The 22,560-nt window shown below is 39.1% G+C and overlaps 1 protein-coding gene across 6 annotated transcripts in view; it reads right to left on the bottom strand.

The window, feature by feature from the left end:
• The window catches only part of LOC101156117 (semaphorin-6D), a 170,307-nt gene that overhangs the window by 29,283 nt on the left and 118,464 nt on the right, over positions 1-22,560 (bottom strand). For all 6 annotated transcript variants that reach the window (XM_011485749.3, XM_023964656.1, XM_011485745.3 and 3 more), the window contains 3 exons: positions 20,152-20,328; positions 19,672-19,809; positions 7,509-7,586 (listed from right to left, as the gene is read on the bottom strand). In XM_011485749.3, coding sequence (XP_011484051.1) covers positions 7,509-7,586; positions 19,672-19,809; positions 20,152-20,328 — 393 coding nt within the window. The remainder of the gene's footprint in view (positions 1-7,508; positions 7,587-19,671; positions 19,810-20,151; positions 20,329-22,560) is intronic.

Below are 22,560 nucleotides of genomic sequence, written 5' to 3'. Positions count from 1 at the left end.
TTTAACAAAGTAGTGGATGGATTTGAAGCATGTGACCGAGTGACTTGACGTGTCAAGATTGAGTTGGATGTGGTGGAGAGAATCCAGTAGTTTTCCCAAAGTAAAAGTCGTTCTAAGTCAGATTATAAATAAAAATGAAAACTGTTCCATGAACTGGTACCGGTCTGCTGCCCAGGGGTTGGGGACCACGGCCGTAGAAGTTCAGCCACTTGTACTGGCAAAAGCTATTCAGGGTTTTCAAATATGTTTTTTTTAAATGTTTTTAAAAAAACTATTTTTCAGCAATGATGACCTCTGAGTTTATCCAAATAATGTGTGTATTTTGTTTTATGTGCTGCATGTCAAAATGACAGAGCAGAAAGTCCCAGGCCAGCACAACCTGGTACGCATATTTGTCTTCTTCAAGTAAACTGTAAAAAAACATTAAAAACACAAAGAAAAAACCCAATACAAACCTCTTCATGAATCCACTCAAACAGAGAAAAACATGTTTCTTCATTGTGAAGATGGATATGTTCGCTTAACAGAACTGAAATGAAGGATAGCTTTTGTAAATAACAGACCAAATTTTCTAGAACATAAAAAGCAAATAAAAAACAGATGCTTAGGTTTTTTTGGACTTTCTTCAAACAGCATTCGTTCTATAGTTTTCTTTTCTTTGTTTCTATTGTATTTCATTATTTAAATATAAAGTTTAAAACATCTTCTGGGTCACAGATTGTGCTCTGCACTCTTCTTTCTGTTATTTCTATCCTCAAACTCGATACCTTACCTGAGTCTGAATGACATTTTTGTCTCATGCTCTGCTCGGAAAAATCCCAAAGCACTTCTGTCCTATAGGTTGAGCTTGACTCATAATTTTATGTCTCAGCTATGTGATCCAAACTCCCTCCGACTCTGGAGAGAATGCCGATGGGCAAGAAAGCCCAGCAAAATCGTGGGATTTCCAGGAAACAAACAGAAATCTTTCACAGACCTAAAAACAAATGCTGCCTTTTCAAATATTTAAGCCTGAACTGCACATTCATCAGTCTGCTTTTAATTATTAAGTTGTCCCTAGAAACAGGTTTAATTAGGTATTCACCTCCTGGATTGAATGCAGAAGTATTTCAACTTTTCTGGCTCCGTCTACCTGCAAGCACTTCCCCAGAGAAACGGTTCTCTCCATCTTGATCAGTTAATCAAAAGAAAAAGGAACAAAACAAGATTCGCAGTTTTTGCAAGTAAAACCCTTTTTTGTTCATGCTACAAAAAAAAAAAAAACAACCAAAAAAAACCTTGATCCAACCTAAAATCTATAGCCCAGTGCCATAAGCACAAACATAACACGAAAACAAGATCTAATATATCAATTCTCTGATTGCACAAATGTTAAAGTGCAGAAAGAAACAGGAATTAAAAAAAAAAGTTATTTTAGCCTCTGTTTAAGGAGGGCAGGGAAAGTAATCCATCTGGCTGACCAAGCAGACGATCTGCCATCATCCCAGGCCTGCCAATGATATGGAGAGCCGGTAGACGATGGGTGTGGTGCTAACTTCCCAAGTCTTTGTGTGTCTGTGGTAAATGCAGCAGGATGTTAGTCTGTCACAAACTCCACCTACACACACACACACACACCCACACACACACACACACACACTACACACAATCACACAGTGTTTACAGGCAAGAACACCCTGTGAGGTGCTGTGTGATGTACAGGCTGTACATCAGCCTCACAGGGACACGCAGAGTCCTTGACTGTCAGGAGGAGACAGTTGTACCACCTTCGACTGTCCTCCTTCTCCACCCTTTTACTGCATCCACCTGTTTACCCATGATCCATCTGTCCATCCAAGCCCACATTTATCTTCCTTTCACATTCTGAGAAGGGACGCTGCACGACTGATGCATTAGAGGGATGCCTCTTCTTTTTCTGGACAAATAGACTAATCAGCATCATGTGGCAGGGGTCTGTAATAAATAAAATATTCTTATCTTTGCAATATATCGTACAGAAAACTAAAAAGTTCATTTTTAACTTTATTTTTAACTACCTAACATTTCTGTGGAGCAACTCAGACTGAAAAAAATATTTACTGTTTCTATCTAATCTATTGTGTGCTAGCTGTTTATTTAAGAAAAAAGAGGCGTTACTTAATACCTGTAGTTATTTAAACCAGTGTGCCGTGGGAGATGGTCAAGTGCGCCGTGGGAAATTGCCCTCATTGACTGATCTAAAAACATTTTCCATCTCCAGGAAATCAGCTCTTTGTTCATCCAAACAGGCCCTGATAAAACAATGAGTAGTTAGGAATATGAAAGATCTTAAAATTACTTTTTTCTTTGTGTTTATTTAATTCTATTAAAGACATTTTGATAAGAATGACGGTACCGCGGTTTAGCTGCAGCTATAACTGTGTAAGGAAAAGTCCCGCCCCTTTAACTGTCTCCGCCAATCATTCTTGAAGGCTTAATCACATGTCATCAGTCTGACCAATCAGAAGTGCTTAAAGTCTTCACTTCCTTGTTCTTAATTCTGCTGATAAAATCACTCAGTTCTAACAAAAATACCAGCTAAAGCTCGTCTTTAGCGGTGTAGCTTGCCACAGAGTCCGGTGTAAGACCGTGGAACAAGTGAACAAAGCAATGAAGCTCAGAGACGCGAGTCTTTCTTCCCTTTTTCGTCAGTTTTCACACTACATCTCTCATGATGCATTGGCTTAAAGGGACAGGGCACAATGAGTCGTCCTTGTGAAACATCTTGAAACCACAACAAACAGTGTCTAAATTTTTCTAATTTAACTTTTATTTCATCTCATAGAAAAAAAACAGCCACAACTTCTTGCTTTTTCTGCCACAATTATCACAAAAATCCACATGAGATTGCGCGGGGGGGGAGGGGTGGCTGTCGATCAATACAGACCATGAATTTCTGCTTTTCTTTTTTTTGGGATGCTGGTGTGCCGCGGGATTTTTGTCAAGGTTAAAGTGTGCCGTGGCTCAAAAAAGGTTGAAAAACACTGATTTAAACCACAGTATTCATACAGTTTAGTGGCTAAATAATGAGCAGGCTCTGCTGCCCAAATCATTAACCTTACTCCACCATGCTGGAGAGCGATTTCCTAATAAAATCTGTTCAAAGGTCTTGGTTTTGAAGTCTATGCCTCTTAAAGCCTTTTTCATCAAAGCTGTTCAATGTAAGCGGCCCTTGCTCCGACTGACTGATGTAAAAGCTGTGATATAACATCATCTATGAAAGAACTCATGGTTCTCCTGTTGTTGTTATAGCAGGAGCCAAACAAACATCTTCTGGGGAAAGTTTAATTGAAAACCTTCTGCATACAGTGACTGCACAGGCTGCATACAGAAACACCGCAAGCAATTACAGCTCTTCAATCCAGGCTCCCTTTCAAAAGCACTCCTCAATCCAGCAAGAGTCGAAAAAACGGCCAATAAAAAACCCAAACCCAACGTCAACATTAACCTTGCAGAGTAACTTTTCCAAAGAAAATGTCAAAATGAATAGTATGCTTATAGACAAATAATAATAAAAATATTAAAACAGGAATCATGGAAAACTTTTGAACAATGAGCCCCTTATTTGGATTGAATGCAATACGCTTCAATAGCAACGCCATCATTACCTCTCGTGCTTCTTATGTCAAAGGGTCTTTTAGGGTCTTTCAGTAGCCACAGTTGATACCTTTCCTTGAAAAGCCACTTGTTACAAAAACTGTTTTTTGCAGTCTGTAGGCATTTCGCAGCATTTCCCAATCCATATCCCATAGCAAACTGAGAGCGCCACGCGCTAAACTGCTGACAACTGAAACGTAAATTACCATTATTGATAGGTGAACGTCTGCCGCAATTTACCGTAATTTCCGGACTACAAGCCACTACTTTTTTCCTGCGCTCACAGCCCTGCGGCTTATTCAGTGACGCGGCTAATTTATGGATTTGATTGGCGGCCGCCATGTACGAATATTCGGGCTCGGTGAAAGGTTTTGTATGCACCATCCACCACCAAGCACAAGTCATTTTTTTTAACACACCTCTGAGCAGCCAAACAGCATGGAGGTCACTTCAGGTCTTAGACACTTCAGTCATGGTTCAACAAAAAGAAACACGCATGCCCGGCCACATCCCAGAATCCTTTGGTGCCATTAGACCCAACGTGCACTTGATCGCCGCTACAATATGATAAAGCTTTCAAGTTAAAAGCAATCGTTAAAAGCAGCGTGAAAAAATCCCCCATCAGTAAATGGAAATGCCGGTCAGCTGCGTGACGGAGAGAACAGCGCATGCTCAGAAGTGTATTTACCTCTGAGTCATAGTGACTCGGCTGGCTGCACGTAAATATGTGTGAATAACATCAGCCTTTATTTTGTCGGGACACGACTGGAAACACAAATCCATGTGGTCGTTTTTACGGTTTCTGACTGAGCGGAATTTTGCATTGAAAAGCTCACAGCCACCATGTGAGCTTTTCGGATAGGAAGGGGAGACAAGGATCCCGCTTGGCGAGCGCGGAGCGCAGAGGCGTCCGGGGAGCAACAAGTGTTTGTTGTGAAAGGAAGCTTCTGACGAACGCGCCGCGCTGAGGCGCGCGTATCGCGCTGAGGCGCGCGCTATTTTACTGATGTTTTTTAACCAGCCCCGTTAGTACCATAATGCTGCCGCGACACAAGTGGAAGGAGAGCTGTTCCTTTTCACCCCTCCATGCACTGCTGCTCCTTGCTCATTCTTAAACACGAACAACAGTGTGGCGAGCCGGGCGTTGGCCCCGCCTTTAGCCCCTAAGACTCATGGGAAATGGGGGATCGCGGATGTAAATTTCCTCATCATAACTGAGGGATGTAATGTTGATTATATGGTTACTGTTAGTAATTTTATGTATGATACCTAGTTTGTCAATAAGTTAAAAAAATAAAAAAAATAAATCAAATAAAAAAAACCATAACTGAGGAACTTGTGAACAGAATAGAGGTGCATGCTGTTTCAGATGTGGGTGTAATTAGATACATGAGCTTGAGACAAGGCCAGTACCTGCCCACAGTGTGGTAATGAGCCATGCACACTCCGATAGTCAGGACGCGCTTTGCCGAGGCAGCGGCTTGTATACTGATGTGGCTTGTGTATGTACAAAAACATTTAAGCACGTTAAAATAGGTGGGTGCGGCTTGTAATCGGGTGCGCTTTATAACCCGGAATTTACGGTAGTTTTGAATCTCACGTTAAACTATTTTAGTTTTTTGCATCCAAAATATTAAAAAGTTATCATTTTTCCTTAACTTTACAGACAAGTTTGTTTTTCACAAACTTTTCAAGGACACAGAACTTGCATTTTCAATTTCCAAAACTTTTTCAGGTTTTTCATGACCGTATGAATGCTGAATTTAACACGGGGAATTTCGTAATTGGAACAAAGAAAAGTCAATATGCTCAGTTTTAAATGTAATACTAAATGTACATTTTTTGTCTATAAGCATGCGTGTCATTTTTACAGTTCTCCTACTACATAGACAACAGTTTATTTAAGAGCAGAGCTGAAACATTTTTGTTCTCCTGGCAGTTTAAAAGTCCTTTGTGTGGAACTTTTTTGTTTTTTTAATTGAACCTGACTGCCGACTCAAACCTACATCCAGTTGGGTGCTGTTCCACTAAATCATAGAGATGCTGGTTCCCCACACTTCCATTTAAACACCATCATATGACCAGCTTTACATAAAAAAAGCACACACAATGCTTCTCAAACAGCAACATGAAACCTGCTTTCGTCCTGTAGTTCCCAGATTGTAAAAATCCAGATTAGTTATCGATCATGAAAAGTGCGGCCGATCAAACGGGTGTGTCTGCGGCACTTTAGAATTTAACAGAGATATGAAAGTGACTTATTTAGCTTCCTGTTATTGACTAAGTAACAAACCCGTCTTCACAGACCTCAGTGTTCTAAACTAATAATGTCTTTATTTAGCTGGGCCCACTCAAGTGCTTCAACATAAACCACTAACAGCACAGTGACTGATCTAAGCAATTACCAACACTTCATCCAAAGAGGAATTAGCAGCTAAAACCTCCTGCTGGACTCTTTGATAGAAAGGCAAATCTGCAGACTTTTGATCACGGCTGCTTCATTATTAAAGCCTATAAATCATGTCAGGCATAAAATGACTACAGCAACACCAGGGACTGCAAGTTTAAGATTTTACTTACTAAAAAGTTGTAATCTTTTTTTTTTTTTGGCGACTGATAATAAATAAAAAACACACAAGTTTTATTTCAAGGAACACATTTTAACATCAGTGCATTAATTCTAAATAAGAGATAAAAAAAAAAATCATTACATTTTATTGGAGTGCTGAAAAGGCTAAATTAAAAGACCCCCCCTCTTAATCTGACACCTAAAAACCAACAATTAGCTTTTTATTTGCATATTTTAGTATAAATTGTATTGTGGTTTAAGTTTTTTCTTATTTCTTAAGTATTTATTGTTCTGTATATGGATAGCCCGAGACCAAAGACACACATTTCGTTTCAATGTTTGGCAAATTGACGACAAAAATCCTTAAATTATTGGTATTTTTTCTAAAAGTTTTTGGAACAGCGTAGAAATATTGTAGATGAGTGAATAAAGCAAATTATACCAAGTCACTGAAGAAAACTTGATACAAGACAAAAAAAGACTAACAATACAAACATTCTCATAGTTAAAGCAGTTCTAGACAAATCAAATATTTTATACAATTAACACATTTTTAAAAAGCAATACTGTGATATTTATACATTCAGGCATGGGATAATTTGGCCTAATTTGACAGGGGGGTTAAATCTTTATGTTTTTTATATATCAGAATGGCGTCATTCTTAATTTAAACTGAATGCACTGAAACTGGAACAGATCCCAAAATTAGTCATTTAATTTGCTTCATACAACAACTGGAATCCAGTGGAGGTCAAGCTCTCAGCTATCAGATGAAGCAGGGGGGGCTCTGGACCAATTCAAAGGGGATCCACCATGAAAGAACAAAGGAAGGTCTGAACAAAAAGTCTTTCAAAGACAGATTTGGGTTTAATTTGTCCTCTAAAAAAAAAAAGCTAAAGAAAAAACTATTAAAAGTAATAGCTGGTCCTCAGCTCCAACTCCTAGATTTTAACATCTGTTTTGAAATAAGAATAGTCAGTCATGTCAGTTTTTTTAAATGAAGATTAATATTTTCACATATGACTTTACATTAAAATTTCTGTGTAGAAAAAAAACTTAAACAAATACAAAAAGGGTTCAAAAACAGGTGAAAAGAAATGTATTTTTTTAGGAATTTGAATGTTTTAATTTACAAAATATTTTAATCCACTGATAGAAATATTTTTCATCAAAGATACATAAGCTTTTTCAACCCAAAATCTGACTCCTGAAACCTAGCCTACAGCTCAAGCTGCTTTTAAAATCAAATCTGACCACACAATTGCCATGTTACTCCTATTTGAAAAAAGAAAATTAGATGCTTGAATCAAAGTGTGCGACTTACCTGAAACCAGGTGAAACGGTGACACAGCTGCCTGACTTGAGCCAAACGCAGTACGGATCCCGAGAAGACAAACAGCTTCTGTGAGACAGACGGAGAAGCAGAAGCTCAGTGATGGAAGGAGACAAGGAGAACAGCATGTGGACACTGAGCCCAGAGGATGCTGGGTAATGAGACGACACCTAAACCAAAAAAACAACATCACCTCGTCCAACTTTAACACTCCAGAATCAAAGCAAGTCAAACTTTATTTATAAATCATTTTTCATATGTTAGAGACACTGAATGAAACAAAGATGTGACACAACCAGAGTTTTACTCGAATTATCTTTAAACAGAAACAGATATCATGTATTACACAGCACCGATTCAATAAAGAGCTGCATGAAAAATTATCTTTCTAGTTAGCTTCTCCAAAAACCCTTGTGCTATAGTTACTGCATAGGTGCTATTTCAGTACAGTTTAAATCATTTCATTTGTGTGTATTGCATTTATGCACATCACCTCAATTAGTTTATCATGTTCAGTAAAATACAAACGAGTGTGCGAAACCAAACCAGATCCTTTTCAACACAATGATCATCATTAGCTAAAGAAACAGAATATTTAAAGAGTGACATCACCTTGTTTGAAAGATTCAAGGTTGGCTTTCAAAAAAGAATTTTTAACTTAGAACTTAGATTTTGAACAGCAGTCCACCTGAAGGAAAGCTCTACATTTATTCCTTTCTTTTAACAGTCCCAAACAATGAGAAATGTAACTGAAAATTTCTAAAAATAAATAAAAAAATGAGAAAAGAAGCTAGAACACTGGAGACAAAAATACCAAGAACAAAAGCTCCCCAAAGCCTAAGAATGTCATCCTTGTGATTGGAAAAGTTCCCCTAAAGACAATCCATCCATCTCTTATTCCAGATTTGTTCGGTGCAGGGTCACAAGGTTGCTGGAGCCTATCCCAGCCTATCCCAGAAGGCAGACTCCGGCCTGTCCCTCACAAAGAATCACACTCAGGATCAAACTTATAAGGGACATTTTAAAGTCACTAATTAAATATCAAGGAGGAGAAACATGCAAACCAAACACAAAAGAACCCAACCCAGAACTTCACTACACCATCCTTGTCGTTAAAAGAATTCCTTAAGGTCCCACTCTGATCATATTTTCATCCATTTTAAAAGTGTTCCAAGTGGTCTTTTGATTATCATTAATCAAAATAGGTCATAGTTTCTGCAGAGCGGCAGGAATTTGTCAGAAATTTGCCTGTGAGTTGGCGGGCCGTTGATGTGGAGAAGATCATTTGCTGGACTTTAAATATGTAGTTGTAGGGTTAGATAAGTTAATTCTTCTGTATGAGTTCTAGGACATTGCATGGCCATCCTGGGGGAGGATCCCTCCTTCATGTGGACACCCCGGAGGTATCTTCGCTTTTTGCAGAATCCGTTTTTTTTTATGAGTTTTTGGGTCTAAGGGCATGGATGCCAGTTTAGTTTAGTCTGTTTAGTTAAAGTTTAGTATAATCCTATTGAATTCTATGCATTTATGATCCTTTTTGATTGTATGTTTACCTTACAATTACCGGTACGAAGCCCATTGAGACGACTGTTGTTGTGAATTTGGGCTATACAAATAAAACTGAATTTTATTGAATTGATTTGAATCGAGAACCCCGCCCTCCTTCCCCCTTCCCATTGTGGAGCAGAGCAGGGAGCTTGTGGCCCGCCCAGCGTCTTTTCTATGTCACAAATGAGCTGTTTCAATGGCATTTATTCGTTTGCTCCTGATTCACAACGATTTGAAGAAAGAAATACTCAGAAATGCAATTTTGAACTTAAGTTTCTTTGAACATGTCCACTATCATGAGGAAAAGCCATTTCCTCCACACCATTTTCCATCCGTTAAAGTAGCTAAAACTTAATTTTATGGTCTATTTTAGACTTTTCCCCCTCCAGCTTCATGTCTTCTAGGAGTGAACTGTCCTGCAGTCATGGTGACAGATTTAAGGCAAGTCATGCTTCTTCCATTCATCTCAGTTAGATTTGAGATGATAAGATCTGTTCAGAGAATTAAACAAAACTATAAATGAATAATAAATATAAAAAACTGCAGTAAAAATAGACAAATCATTGACATGCCTCTTCTAGTTTATTTAACAAAAATCTATAAACACAAATGATTCTAAAGTTTCTTAAGACAACAATTGTCGACTCAACTGTTTCCTTTATTCTTGTTGTTTCTAAAGCTATTTTTAAATTAACTATTTGGAGTCCTTTGGACGGATTCATCAATTCTTGTTTGGTCGGAGAAGTTTCTGAACCCGCTTTAAGGCTTGGACTCCCGTTTAATCTGAGATGGGAGCTTTCCGATGGTTCTAAGAAGCTCTGTGAGCACAAACGACCCCCGGGTTTGAAGATTCACAGGCAAAGCAGCTGTTTATCTACGATTTTCAATGAAAATCACACAAACTGCTCTTTCAATGTTTTAGGGTTTTTACTTTTCCCATCCTCTATGCACCAGAAGTGCCGACTCGTCGTTCTGTCGGTCGGCGCCCACATTGATGGCCATGAGAAACCTCATTCGGAGGCTGGAGCCAGGCTTTAGCGCTGGGCTCATGTGTGCAGTCAGCAGATAGTCCGATCACCTGATCCTATTTACTGTGCTGCCTGTCAGCTTGTGATTCCCTGAATAACATGACGAGTGGACTTGTTTACTTCCATCCTTAAGCTGGTCAACATTAAACACAATCAATAGCCTATAAAGCAAATTCCCGGCAGAATTACACTGATTATGTTATTTTTTCATCTTCTAAAACCCACATCAGTGTTCTTGATTAAAGTCTGTGTTTGGCATTCAAAGCCTCTGCTTGGTTTAACTACATGCATTTTAATTCTTCTCCCTCAGTCGGGTTGCAATAATCGCACGCCCTCCCTACATCCCTGTGCACCAGCGGAGCGACATTCGGTGGGATTCTGACGGCTGTAGGAGTCAACATTTTTGCAAGGTTGTGGTGTTCATCCAGCAGCCACGACATAACGAGAATAAAGCACACAATGACTAAAGAAGTGCAACAAACAATAAAAAATTTTTTTTTTTAAATTCACTCGCTTCAGTCTTTGCCAAACCAAGACCTCAAAGCAGTTGAGGATCAAACCTAGACAAGTTTTAATGAGGATCCTGTGACCTATTTTGAAATGATTTAGTTAGGAAAAATCCCACTGAGATGAAATCAGTGCGTCAGAGCAGAGAGATCGACACTATTCTTCCTACAGCCATACCTGCAGCCGGCATCTAAAAAAACATTCAAATGCTTCCTTTCAGTTTTAGTCCCACTCCCATCATCTTTTGTGCACCTTTAAAAATGTTCTGTCAGGCCCTGTAATTAAGATTATGTTGTTTATAGGCAAAATTAAAATACGTAGTTATTTAGTAAGTCCCCTCAGAGTTTTGGGTGGGACCATTGGTGGTGGGAAAGTAAGGGCTTAAGGTAAAGGGGGGTGAGAGTTTATAAGATTTTTCTTCTTCTCACTCCCTTTTGGACTGGTGTTTATATAATTTTGTTTTGTTTTGTTTTATATAATTTACTTGTCTTTTACTTGTTTTTTTTTTTCTTTTTGTTTTTTTGCAAGTTTAGTCTCGTTTTTGTCTTATTTTGTTATTTTACACTTGTTTCACTAGTCCAAAATAAAAAGAAAGAAAAAAATAATAATAATAAAAAAAAAATTGGCGCAGGGTAAGCCTTCCCCCATTTCCCATCATCCCTTCACTTACACTTTCTCCCGATATACAGTTTTGAGCCAGATTGCAGCTCAGATGAGGAAAAGGAAGATGTACATGGATCTAGTCTTCTACAAGCGAATGCATCAGAATGGAGCGGAGCTCCATTGGTTTTACGTCACACCTACAAGCTTTTTCAAACGGCATTTTTTCGACTGCTCCTGCTTCACAGTGATTTGAATCAAGAAATACCCAGTAATGCAATTTTAAACCTATTTTTTTTTTATAATTGCCCTATATTATGACAAAAATGTCCCAAGAATATGTTAAAAACACCAAAAACACAATTTTCCTTGGAGTGGGTCTCCCACTCCGTGTTTTTTGGTGTTTATAACATGTTCTTGTGGCATTTTTCTCATGATAGAGGACATTTATTAAAAAAAGCAAAACATTTATTTTAATTAAAAAATGCTTTTTATAAAAGGGTTTATTTGTGATGTGGAAAATACGCTGGGTGGGCCACAAACTCCTTGCTCTGCTCCATTCTGATGCCATCCGGCTCAAATCTGTACGGCTGGATAGGTCCAATTTTGCTTGCCATTTTTGTTGCACTGGTAACGTTAGCTTGGAGGATTGAGGGGCCTGCAAGCTAGCAGGACAGTGCATAAACAGAGGGCTCTCAGATATTTGTTGACGGGAAAGGGGGCGGGGTTCCTTTGCGCCAACAGTGCTGGACGCTACTAAGAGGCACATTTGAACTAACAGTGACTCTGCACAAGCTATGTCCTAGAAAACAACACACGTTTTTTGATTTTGGCAAAAAAAAATCCAATTCTTAATTGAAAGACCAATGGGTTGGTTGGTTTCACTGGAGCGAGACATACTTTTTGGTGACCGAGGAACCCTCATCCTTGTCACTTTAATTTCAGTGCTGCTCTCTGGGAGAAACACTCTGACCCGGTTCTGAGAAAAACTGATTTAATAGTCGAGAGCTTCAGTGTTGTTCTATCAAAATAAACACCATGTCTCATTTTCCCATCAGAAAACCTTTTACTTTTTTTATTTTCACAGACAAACCTCTTCGCTAGATCAGTAATTAAAAAACAAAATCACATCTGCCAAAATAAACAGCATGTTTGTTTGCAGACCATGACACTGAATGTCCTGGAAGACCAATAATGCACTTGCGTGGTAACCACGGAGGGAGGTCTTTGGTGTAATTGTTGACATCAAATTCATCTACGAAGGTTGCAGGAGGACACCAAACGGAGCAAACAGAACATTGTGCTCCACAGAATCTGAGCAAAAGAGATTCAGTGGGTTTGTTGTTGCTAGTAAACATGAGTTACATTTATCTCAATGAATGTCATTAAGCGGGCATATCATGTCAGCTTTCATGTACAACTGATATTTGGAACACTTTTAACAATATTAGGTTTTCACTGTGATCATCATGGAAATGTACCAAATATTGTGTTTACTGGTACAAAGAAATTCCTTGTATTTTAACTAAAATAAGGAAGATATGAGAGGTTTTGCTTCTGCAGAAATTTTTAAATACAAGTTAAAGAGCTTTTAAAAACTCATGTAATCAACTTACTTATTTATTGGACTATCAAGTATTTTATGGCTCTTATGGTTTATTATTTGTTTGATCTGACCCCATCTATCTTCCAAAAAAATATATAAATAGACAATTACAAAAACAAACTCGGTATTTTGTGCAGCGCCTCTTCAAATTTTAGCCACAACATTTCCTACCTTTTTATGTCTATTTATTTATAGTTTTTGCTTTTTGTCTAATGTGTCTTATGACTTTGTATTGTTTTTAATTAATGTTTATATACGTCTTTTTTGTTAGGTACGTTGTGTTTGACAGAATGTTGATGAAAAGTGATGTAAGTTAAGTGATCATAATTTGAAAAAGTTAGGTTTTATTTACATGATAGAAAAAGCATTTCTAATGGTGAAAAGCTTATCAAACTTGTTCTTCCTGATAAACTTTTGACCATTTGTGAACGGATTTATTTCCCTCCAGCGATCTCGAGTGAAAGCATCTTAGAAATAATGTTTTAAAGCATCCTCCTACATATAGAACTGCTGCAAATGGAACTGCAGGCTTTGATAAAGCAGAAAGTATTGAGCTAGCATTTCAGTCTTTAAAGTACGAAAAGATAAAATATAAAGAGTGTCTGTCTGTTCAAACCCGTTTTTTTATTATATATTTATCTGCCAGCTTTCAGATTAAAAACCGCTGTGCTTTGACCCTAAAAAGATGGTCGATGCATTTCACTGAATACTGAGGTGCTGTTATAATTAACCATTAATATTTAGCCCGTTATGTATGCGCGTTCATACTCCATGTTTCTCTGTAACAAAAACTTTGGTTTACAGAAGCATAACAGAACATTTGTTCTTTAAGGTTATTGTAAGGGAGCATTTGTTTGCTCCTGTCTGCTTTAACTCCAGAGCATCTCTGTTGGACTCAGATGAACACAGGAGTGTCTGCCTGCAGTCTGGAACTGTGAGGGACGTTCGTTAGAACTCCAAGCTTTTATGAGGCCAAAATCTTTAAAATGACCAAACAATGATGCAGCAGAACGTGATTTTAGTTGATGCCATGTTCCTGGGGGAATTCTCCAACACGTCTAAAATAAGTTTGATACAAAATTACAGTTTATACACTGAGTTAACTAAATACATATTTTAATTTGATATTTTAGCTCAACATTACCATAAACTTTGGGGTTTAATCTTTTGAGAAAGGTTTTATCCACGCTGAAATCTCTCACGAAGGCTTTAAATTCCAATTTGCTTCCAACATGATCAAACAAACATGAAACACAAACTTTAAAGTAACTTTCTTAAGTACATTTTGCTCAAAATATTTCATTAGGTTATTATTATTTTTATTATTTTACAGAAAAGCAGCTTCACACATTGAAAGGCTTTATGTGCCAAATGTTTCGTTATAAAGAGCCATCTGTGGAAACAAACACCCAAAAAACCTTTGAAAAAGGAATTCATAAATACTCATCAGGTGATAAAACACAAGCTAAATATATAATTAAATGGAACTAATAATAATTTCAATCCAAGTCTTTCCTATATTGACTGAAGGTAACCACTACTTTAATACTATAGTACAAACAATTGGCAGACTTTTTTTTTTTAACCCCACATATCTAGCAGCTTGTATCTGAAATAATGTAACACTAATGCTGGCTGTCTTGTTACGCTAAGCCTACTGTGTTCTATGTTGCCTGTCGTTTAGTTGGTGTGAGACAGACAGAAAGACAGCAGGTAATGCAGGAAAACAGCTGCACTTTAAGATCATAAATAAACTATCCATCATTTTAAAAAAATCAGCACAATGTTTTTTATCTATTTCTTCAGACTAAAAACATTAAATATATTGGTGCCGTTACTGTTTCAAATCAATTTAGATTCAATGTTATTTATTGATTTAATTATTTTTCTCAGCATCAAATGGTTCAGTTGGTCAAAATGTTTCTAGTTTAAATAATGGCTGACAGATTTTTTTAATTTCAGGCACTTTAAGCTTCTTTTCTGTTTTACACTACAACAGGGTTTCTGTGTGGCTGAATAAAGTTAATATTTGTTGAAAGTGGATTTATGTTGATTTTTTCTTTTGTTAATGTTAAAAGATACAATTTTAGGTATAATTACACAATTTTCATAGATACTTACCTAATATATTGTCACCCACAAGTATGTATGTGTGTGTGTGTGTGTGTGGGGGGGGGGGTCGCGAAACATTTTCTTTTTCCTAGGGGGGGCCTGGCAAAAAATAATTGAGAAGCACTGAACTAGATGGAGAAATGATTTTTGCCCGCTGGTGTGGGAAATGAAGCAAAAGGGAAGTCAAATCACTAATGTAAATAATAAATGAAACAAATTCATTGCAAAGTTGATCATTTTCTTCGTCATCCAGGGAAACGACAGTCCGCTTGGCGCGTCAGTCAAGTCTGGCGTCGCACATCTCGGTGGCTCAAAGGAGCTAGAACTTTGCTAAACAGTTTCTAGGCCTTTAGCTCCTACAATTAACAAGTGTCTTCCATCATAAAAAAGTGCTAGAGAACATGTTAAAAACACTAAAAAATACATTTTTCCTCTGAGTGGAAGGTTTTATTTCTGCTACAGCTTTGGTATAGTTGTGTCCTGTCCACAGCTAACATTATCATCTCAAATAAAGCTAAAGTGCAAAATATGTTTTATCTGGAATATTAGAGATTTTTACCAAAATATAGATTTTACAAAAACTGCAGTGAAAATCATTGATAACAACGTTCATATTTAATCGCGATTTTTGCTAATTTTGTTTAGCTTGACTTGGTTTTAACTTTATTATTTCTTAGGGTTTGAGGTCAGATATATAAAAGATTTATTTTTAGATAAATTGAGCTCAGCTGCTGAGATAATGCGTAAATATTGAGTGGAAATGTGAGTAAAAGCAAAGGAAAACCTTCATCCTTTTATGTTAGTGAACCCAAACCAATAATAAACGTGGCACCAGCTCTGTTTAGGGTAGTCAGCTCCACTACAGCCTTTTTTTTAAATATTGTAACTCATTTAATGTGTTTTTAATTAGCAGCAGACAAACATGTTTAGTAGGCGGAGCACTGGGCTGACTTGATTTGGAGGCTAATTCCACTGTGGTCATGAACTCTCTGTCCTCCAGCAGGACTGAAGGCTTCTGCCCTCACAGAAAGAGAAAACACGGGGTTCAGTCTAAACAAACCCAGACTCCATCTAATTCACCTCCACCGCGTTTGAACAAATCCAGCACAGATGCAGACTGCATGCAGCTGCATTTCCACATCCGCCGTCTGATCCGAGCAGAAGCTGCGTGGGTGACTGCACTAAAAAAAAAACCTAAAGAGAAGCTATTTTTCACCGTCAAAGCAAAGGCAGACATGAACATTTGTCTGAAGGTGCAGAAAGGGAACCCACAAATCCATGCATTGCAAATCATTTTACTTCACACTCCCCTGCATGAATTACAAATAGCCTGCTCCCCATCTCCCTAGAAAACCCTCAAAAATAAAAATATATTCATTTATCTGCTCAAAAGAAGATTCAAGTTCAGGCAGTTCATATAAAAACGGTAATCTCTGTTGGCTCCGAAAGTCTCTGGATCCAAAACACATTGAGGGTTTGGGGCCTCTCTTGCTCTTTTATTGTATTTTTATTAAAATTCCCATTTCATACACTTCCCTGCTGCCGCTCCGACCAGAGTATATTCTGAAACCCAATATTGGCAGCGGGGCCTCGAGTGAAAATAAAAACAAATGTAATGATACAGGCTACAGCGAGGGACAGAAAAACACAAGCCGGGAGTGAGAGAAAATGGAAGCAAATCCCATCTGGGGGGAGAGAGATTCATTGGAGTGTTAAAGGAGGATATGACAGCTGAAACCTGACCTCCTGCCCAGCGCCGATGCCGCTTATGGGGCCCTTAATCCAAACAAGAGGTGTGCTGCAGCCTGAGTGTCCAAAAAGGATCTGGGGATGTTGCCGACCCGTGGCCTCCAGTAAGACGGGCCCTATCCAATTTTTACCCCTTTCCCCCCTCCCACAGCTTCAGAAAAACAGGGGGGGGGCACCACTGCTGGCAAAGAGCCGATCAGCTGGATCCAATTTATGACTAAATGATGTTGAGAGCTTCAACAGTCTTTGCAATGAGGGGCTAGCATGCTATGGGGTATTCACACACTCCCTGAGGGAGATAAGAAATCCTTCTTCTGGCCTGACAGGGAAAAAAAATGGGGGTCTGGGTGGGGGCAACATTCCTGTGAACCCCCAAAATAGATCCCATAGCCCGGAGAGCAAGTACACCAGCAGCCTGTAAAAGACTCTGCCGTGCTCTGCTTATAAACAGGATGTAAGAGATTCGTTTAGATATTTCATAAACTCCAAAACATTTAGAGAACAGGGACGCACCCCATCTGCGTCGTTGGGAAGGACACCAGTTTGTTTTTGCCATCAATGTTTTATGTAGGCAGTTCACAAGTTTGTCCACAAAGGGAGGGGGGGGGGACTTCAGGTTTATATAAACAAATGATGAAAAAAACATGAATCTTTCTTAAAATGTTTCCAAAAATGTAAACATTTTTGTTTTTGCTCTATTATGGATGTAAATTGGCCTTCCATTGCTGAAACAAAGAGAAAGCTGGTTTTCTCTGACACTATCTGACAAAAAGCGTCAGTGTAAGTGTGAGTGTAAGTGTGTTTTAGACGCAGTGAAGTTAGACTGGAGCAAATTTAAAAATCTGTTCTACATTTTAGAACAATGTTAAAAAAGAAAAAAATCTGGTTCCTTTGCTATTGTCTCCCAAAAGTGTAAAAACACTAAATCTCAAGTATTTCTGGCTGGTTATTAATTTAAATATCTTATTACACTTAATATAAAAAATAAAAAAAAAACGAATAAACTTTAAAACTCTTCAGAAATTTTTCTACTGTTATTTTCTTATAAGCAAATAAAAAAAAGGATTTTTATAATTTTTTGTGTTTTGCTTTCGTTTTGTAAACCACAAATCATATGATGAACTGAAACAAAACCGTGACCCAAAAATCGAGCATTGAACTGCATTGTGGGGGAAGTGAATCGTTGCATCCCTGCTGCATTTCACCGCTGCCGTTCACCCGGCTGCAGCCTCCTATAGCTGAACTTCTTTTTCCTGCTGGTGCAGAAATCTTCCTCACATATGAGTGTGGCCCACAAACCCCAGCTCAGGTTCTGATGGATTAGAGAGCGGCCCGAGGAGACAGACCTGCTCTCACAGCCGCGCCCCCACCATGTTTGTTACAGATATCAGTGCCTAAATGGACGAGGTTACAAAAACTGTGACCCGCACGGCTCTGAACAACAACAAAGCCGCTGCCCTGCTAGTACTGACACCACTTTTGGGAGGACCACAGCAAAGTGGTTTTTAAACCCAGTAATGAATTACGACTGCAAATGAATACATCCGGGAAACCACTCTACACTTTCCTGCTCTTCTGAGTGCACTCGAGCTGCCAACTGCTAACAACTTTACAGGGCCTTTTTTTGGGGGGAAACGTTGGTCCTGGATCACGCCAGGAAGCCGACAGCAGGAGGCTGTTTTCCCAAAAGCCTGTGACGGCTGCATGGGAGGAACAGTTTCCTTAAACTGGCAAGAAATCTGCTTCCTTTGCCTGGCAGCGCTGCAGTCGCGCCTCTGTGGTTGGAAAAATCAAAATCCCATGCAGCCCAGAAAGGCTTTTGAGACTTACTTCCAGTATTACTAATTTACCTGTTATTCTAAAGTAAGTTGTACATTTTAGGAACACAGTTTGTACATTTTCAGTTAGGTGACTTAGTATTTATTTCTAAAAATCAAACCTGAAATTATAAAAACAAAAAACAGATTTTCCATTAAGAAGCAGAGGGGGCGTCTATATTTGTTTATGAAAGAATCTGCTTTGTAAAAGACATGAAGTCTAAAAACTCACTTGACGTTTTATTCTGTATTTTTGTGAAAATCATCAATTTTCTATGAGGCTTTCAGAATACAACTGCTTCAGAAGGATAATGCAATTAGCAAACTTGTTAGAGGAACTGAATTTTAATTTTTCACAAAAATTCATAATCATGGTTAATTGTGTAATAATTCAAGATTCAAAAGTGGAGCTGGTGCAGCTGTTGGTGTGGATATGATCATATATAAATGACAAAAAGATCCCAGTGAACCAGTTTTAATGAAACTCGTTCAAAACCCAGAAACGTTTCAGTTGGAAAATCAAAAACAAATGCAGGCCTCTGATGGTTTTAAAGATAAGAAGAAGAAAACCAGAACAGAATGGATGTGAATTAGCAGTTTTTTTATACCATGGTCCGGGTGAATACTCGATTCTGATTGGCTGCTGGATGTGCATTAAAAAGTGATATACCACAGGATAAACGCACGGTGAACAAAAGAAGTTCCGGTCACCTAGCTTAAATGTTTTATTTCACTGCGCCGGCTTCTTTAAAACAACCTTTTGCTTCATCATTTGGACAAAAACAACCAGTAAGAGGTGAACTTTCTCTCTGAACTGAAGCTTTACTCCACACATCGGAAAGATCAGCATATATATATCACTTTATTACGCCGAATCTTGACTGCAGCGGTGGTGTGGCGCGACACGGGATATTTGTTACGACGCGCCGCACCACGTAACAAATAATTTGATTTTTGTGATAAAAGCGATCCAAATTGGAAAAAAAACAAGAATTGAGGACTAAAGACAGGTTACTATTTATGTATTTTGTAAGTGACCATGGTATAAGCGGTTTAATGACCTTCGAAGTATGCATTATCACTTTTTAACGCACTTCGCGTCGGACGGTTCAGGCTTCCACGGCATGCGTTAAAAAGTGATAATGCATACTTCGACGGCCATTTACCCTTACATATGTGTTACTTACTTTTTGCAGTTTCCGTACTCCGAGCAGCGACTGAGAGGAACACGGATCACGCAGCTGGAGAACGCCACAAACAGCGCGTGATGATCCCGGTCCAGCTCGAGACCCAGAACCCTCCTGTTCTCTCCGTGAATGTTGCATCTGAAAGGAGAAAAGAAGAGCAGACAAAGTTTCACCGCTGCACGGCCTGGAAAATCTTTTCGTTTTTAAAGCAGCAGAGCAGAAGACTGGCATTAAAATGATCCAGATGGCTGGATGGGAGTCCAGCTTCATGCAGGCTGATTAAACTGCGGAGTCAGAAAACAACACCAGACAAGAGGAAGCTTTTTGTCCGGCTTTATGGGGAGATGCAAAGCGGTCCAAAACCCAAAAAATTATAGGAGGTGACAAAAAAAAAGGAGAGGAGAAGAGGAGGAACAACAAACAGGTAGAGAAAATAAGTAACACCAAAAAACGCACTAAACAAACTAATAATTTTCTGACTTGTTAGGGTTGTAGACGTCGATGTCCTCCAGTAGTTGGGTACTGAAGGAGGCGTTGGCTCCCTCTGTGCTGGCCAGGATCTTCAGCACATGGCCGTTATCTGAACCCAGGAATACCACCGTGTGGTTCTTGTAGGGCCCGGCGGAAGTATCCACTGCTATCTGGGTCAGCTTGAACCTAAAGAAAACAAGAATACTTTAAACCCAGAAGAAATTGTAATGCAGAAGAAAACAGGGACTGGGAGGAAATTAACCAGATGAAATCTCTAAAAGCGGTGCAAACTGTGGGGAGTTGAGGATATTCAACATACTAGATCTTCACGACATCTCCAGAAAGTCAGAATTCAGTAGTGAACAGCTCAAACAGTGGGTGATTACAGAGCTGAATGGAGAAAGCATCAGCACACTGCTTATCCTGAGCATTTTTCTTTCCTCCTTCGCCTGCATCTAATGCATTCATTATATTAATTCATCAATTATCCTCCCACATCCGCTCAGCCCTTCTGTCCTTTGCATATTTTAACTTTCTGCCTTCAAAATATTACTTTGCTTTATAAGGTTTCAACTGCAAGCAGCTCAGGTTCACAGTTGACGTGAGTCCTGAGTTTAACCCCTTCATGCCCCGTACGTCGATAATTCGCAAGGGACCATTAAATCCAGGACTCCACCTAATTTAGCATCACCTTGAAAAGAAACAAACGTGAAGAGCTGCGAGCGCTGCCTGCCCTCATTACCTGCCCTCACTGGCTGAGCGGCTGCTACACCCCTCAATCTCTGCCTTTGCATGTGACAAATTAGGAGAAAAAAAACACTTTTTTTCAAAATGGTGATTTTCCTGTTGGTTTTATTTCCATAGCAACCATCATATTTTTTGGTCACTTGGGGGTGACGAACAGGTCTATGTAAGTTTTAGAAGAATCAGCAAAAGTAAACTTTTGGATTTCCTTAGCAACTGAGGTTTTTAGTTAACCACGACCCTAATGTATTCATATTGGCTTTTTAAACCATGTTTAACATTTTCACAATATTCCTGTAAAAGTGTATCAAAAATAAAGGAACGCCACTTGAAATCTTAAGTTTTTACTAAAAGTAGTTTCCCAATTTGGCTTGAGGAAACAATTGATAAAAATCTCTATAGAGGAATTTAAATTAGTAGCTGGTACTAAAGGTGATTTTTTTCCCTTGAAAATTAAAGATGGTGGCCTCTTCCAAAGATCAAAGATCAGTTAAACTTTGGCAACTGTTGCAGAGTGTAAGTGAATTTCTGTTAAGATCCCTCAAACAAAGGTTCTTTAACAGGAAAAAAAAAAAAAAAAGTAAAAATGGCCAGATTTTTTTTGCCACAAAAAGGCTGCCAAGCAGTAGTCCCAGTGGCATCCCATAATAATTTCCAATCTTCCTTGGGATATCCCAGACAAGTGTGTTTAGAGTGGATTTAGATGGTTTTGATGGTTTCTCCCACTGTGATGTCATCATTCTTTTGAGGGGAGAGGTTGTTGACTATGTCAAAAATTCCTTCTCATCGATGCATACAAATTTTAACAGTTTTAATAAATTACATAATAAATAATTGATTATAAAGTCAGGGACGAAAGGGTTAATGGGGGCCCAAATATTCTGAAACTTCTCTGAAACAAGCTTTGATCTGCATGGCATTACTTCTAGATTCTTCTTCAGGGCGCCGGCAGCCTCGCTGCCCTCACTTCTCTCTCAGGCCCCCCCTCCCCTGCCTGGATGGTCCCACACAGGCTGCTGTGTTTACCCACACAGAATTGACTGGCGCGTTCCCTGCAATGAGTCGGCGGAGCGGCGGGATTCTCTTGCGGTTGGATTTCATTTATCTAGCAGGTCTCAGGAGAAAGGCGCAGCAGATGTGATGATTTTGGCGCCAGATGTGAAGCAGTACATGCTTCCCCGGTTTGGAGCCACAGCAGCTTCTGGCTGGCTGTCAGGCTGGCTCTGCTTCAGGATGAGCGCTTGGGGGGGGTGGGGGTGGGGGGGGGGCTCTGGTTTCTGTGTGTGCATGAGGAGGCAGCATCTGTGATTATATATATGATGCGTGTTTACCCACTGCTGAGGTTTTCTCGATGGTGAATGAAATACTGATGACACGTATTCATAATTCTACGCCCACCGCCGTCACCGTGTGACATTTCTAAGATGTCACAACAGGCACCAACATCAGTGACTTGGCGTCTTCAACGTGTGCTGCTGTGGAAGGATGGTGCGTTAGGACGATCCTGCGCCGTGTGCCGAGCCTTTGATGCAAACAGAGGCCGACTGTTGAGTAAATCCGATTGGTCCCAATAAGGGACGGGGTCGAGTGTTTCAGCCGAACTCTCTCTTCCACATCAATCGCAGCGTCAGGAGGGAAGACAATGATGCTGAATTATGTTTGCAGACAAAGGAC

The sequence above is a fragment of the Oryzias latipes genome, chromosome 16, assembly GCF_002234675.1.
Source record: "Oryzias latipes chromosome 16, ASM223467v1".
Taxonomy (NCBI): Eukaryota; Metazoa; Chordata; class Actinopteri; order Beloniformes; family Adrianichthyidae; genus Oryzias; species Oryzias latipes.
Note: the sequence above shows the minus strand (reverse complement) of the source record. Positions and strands in the feature narration are given on the sequence as shown.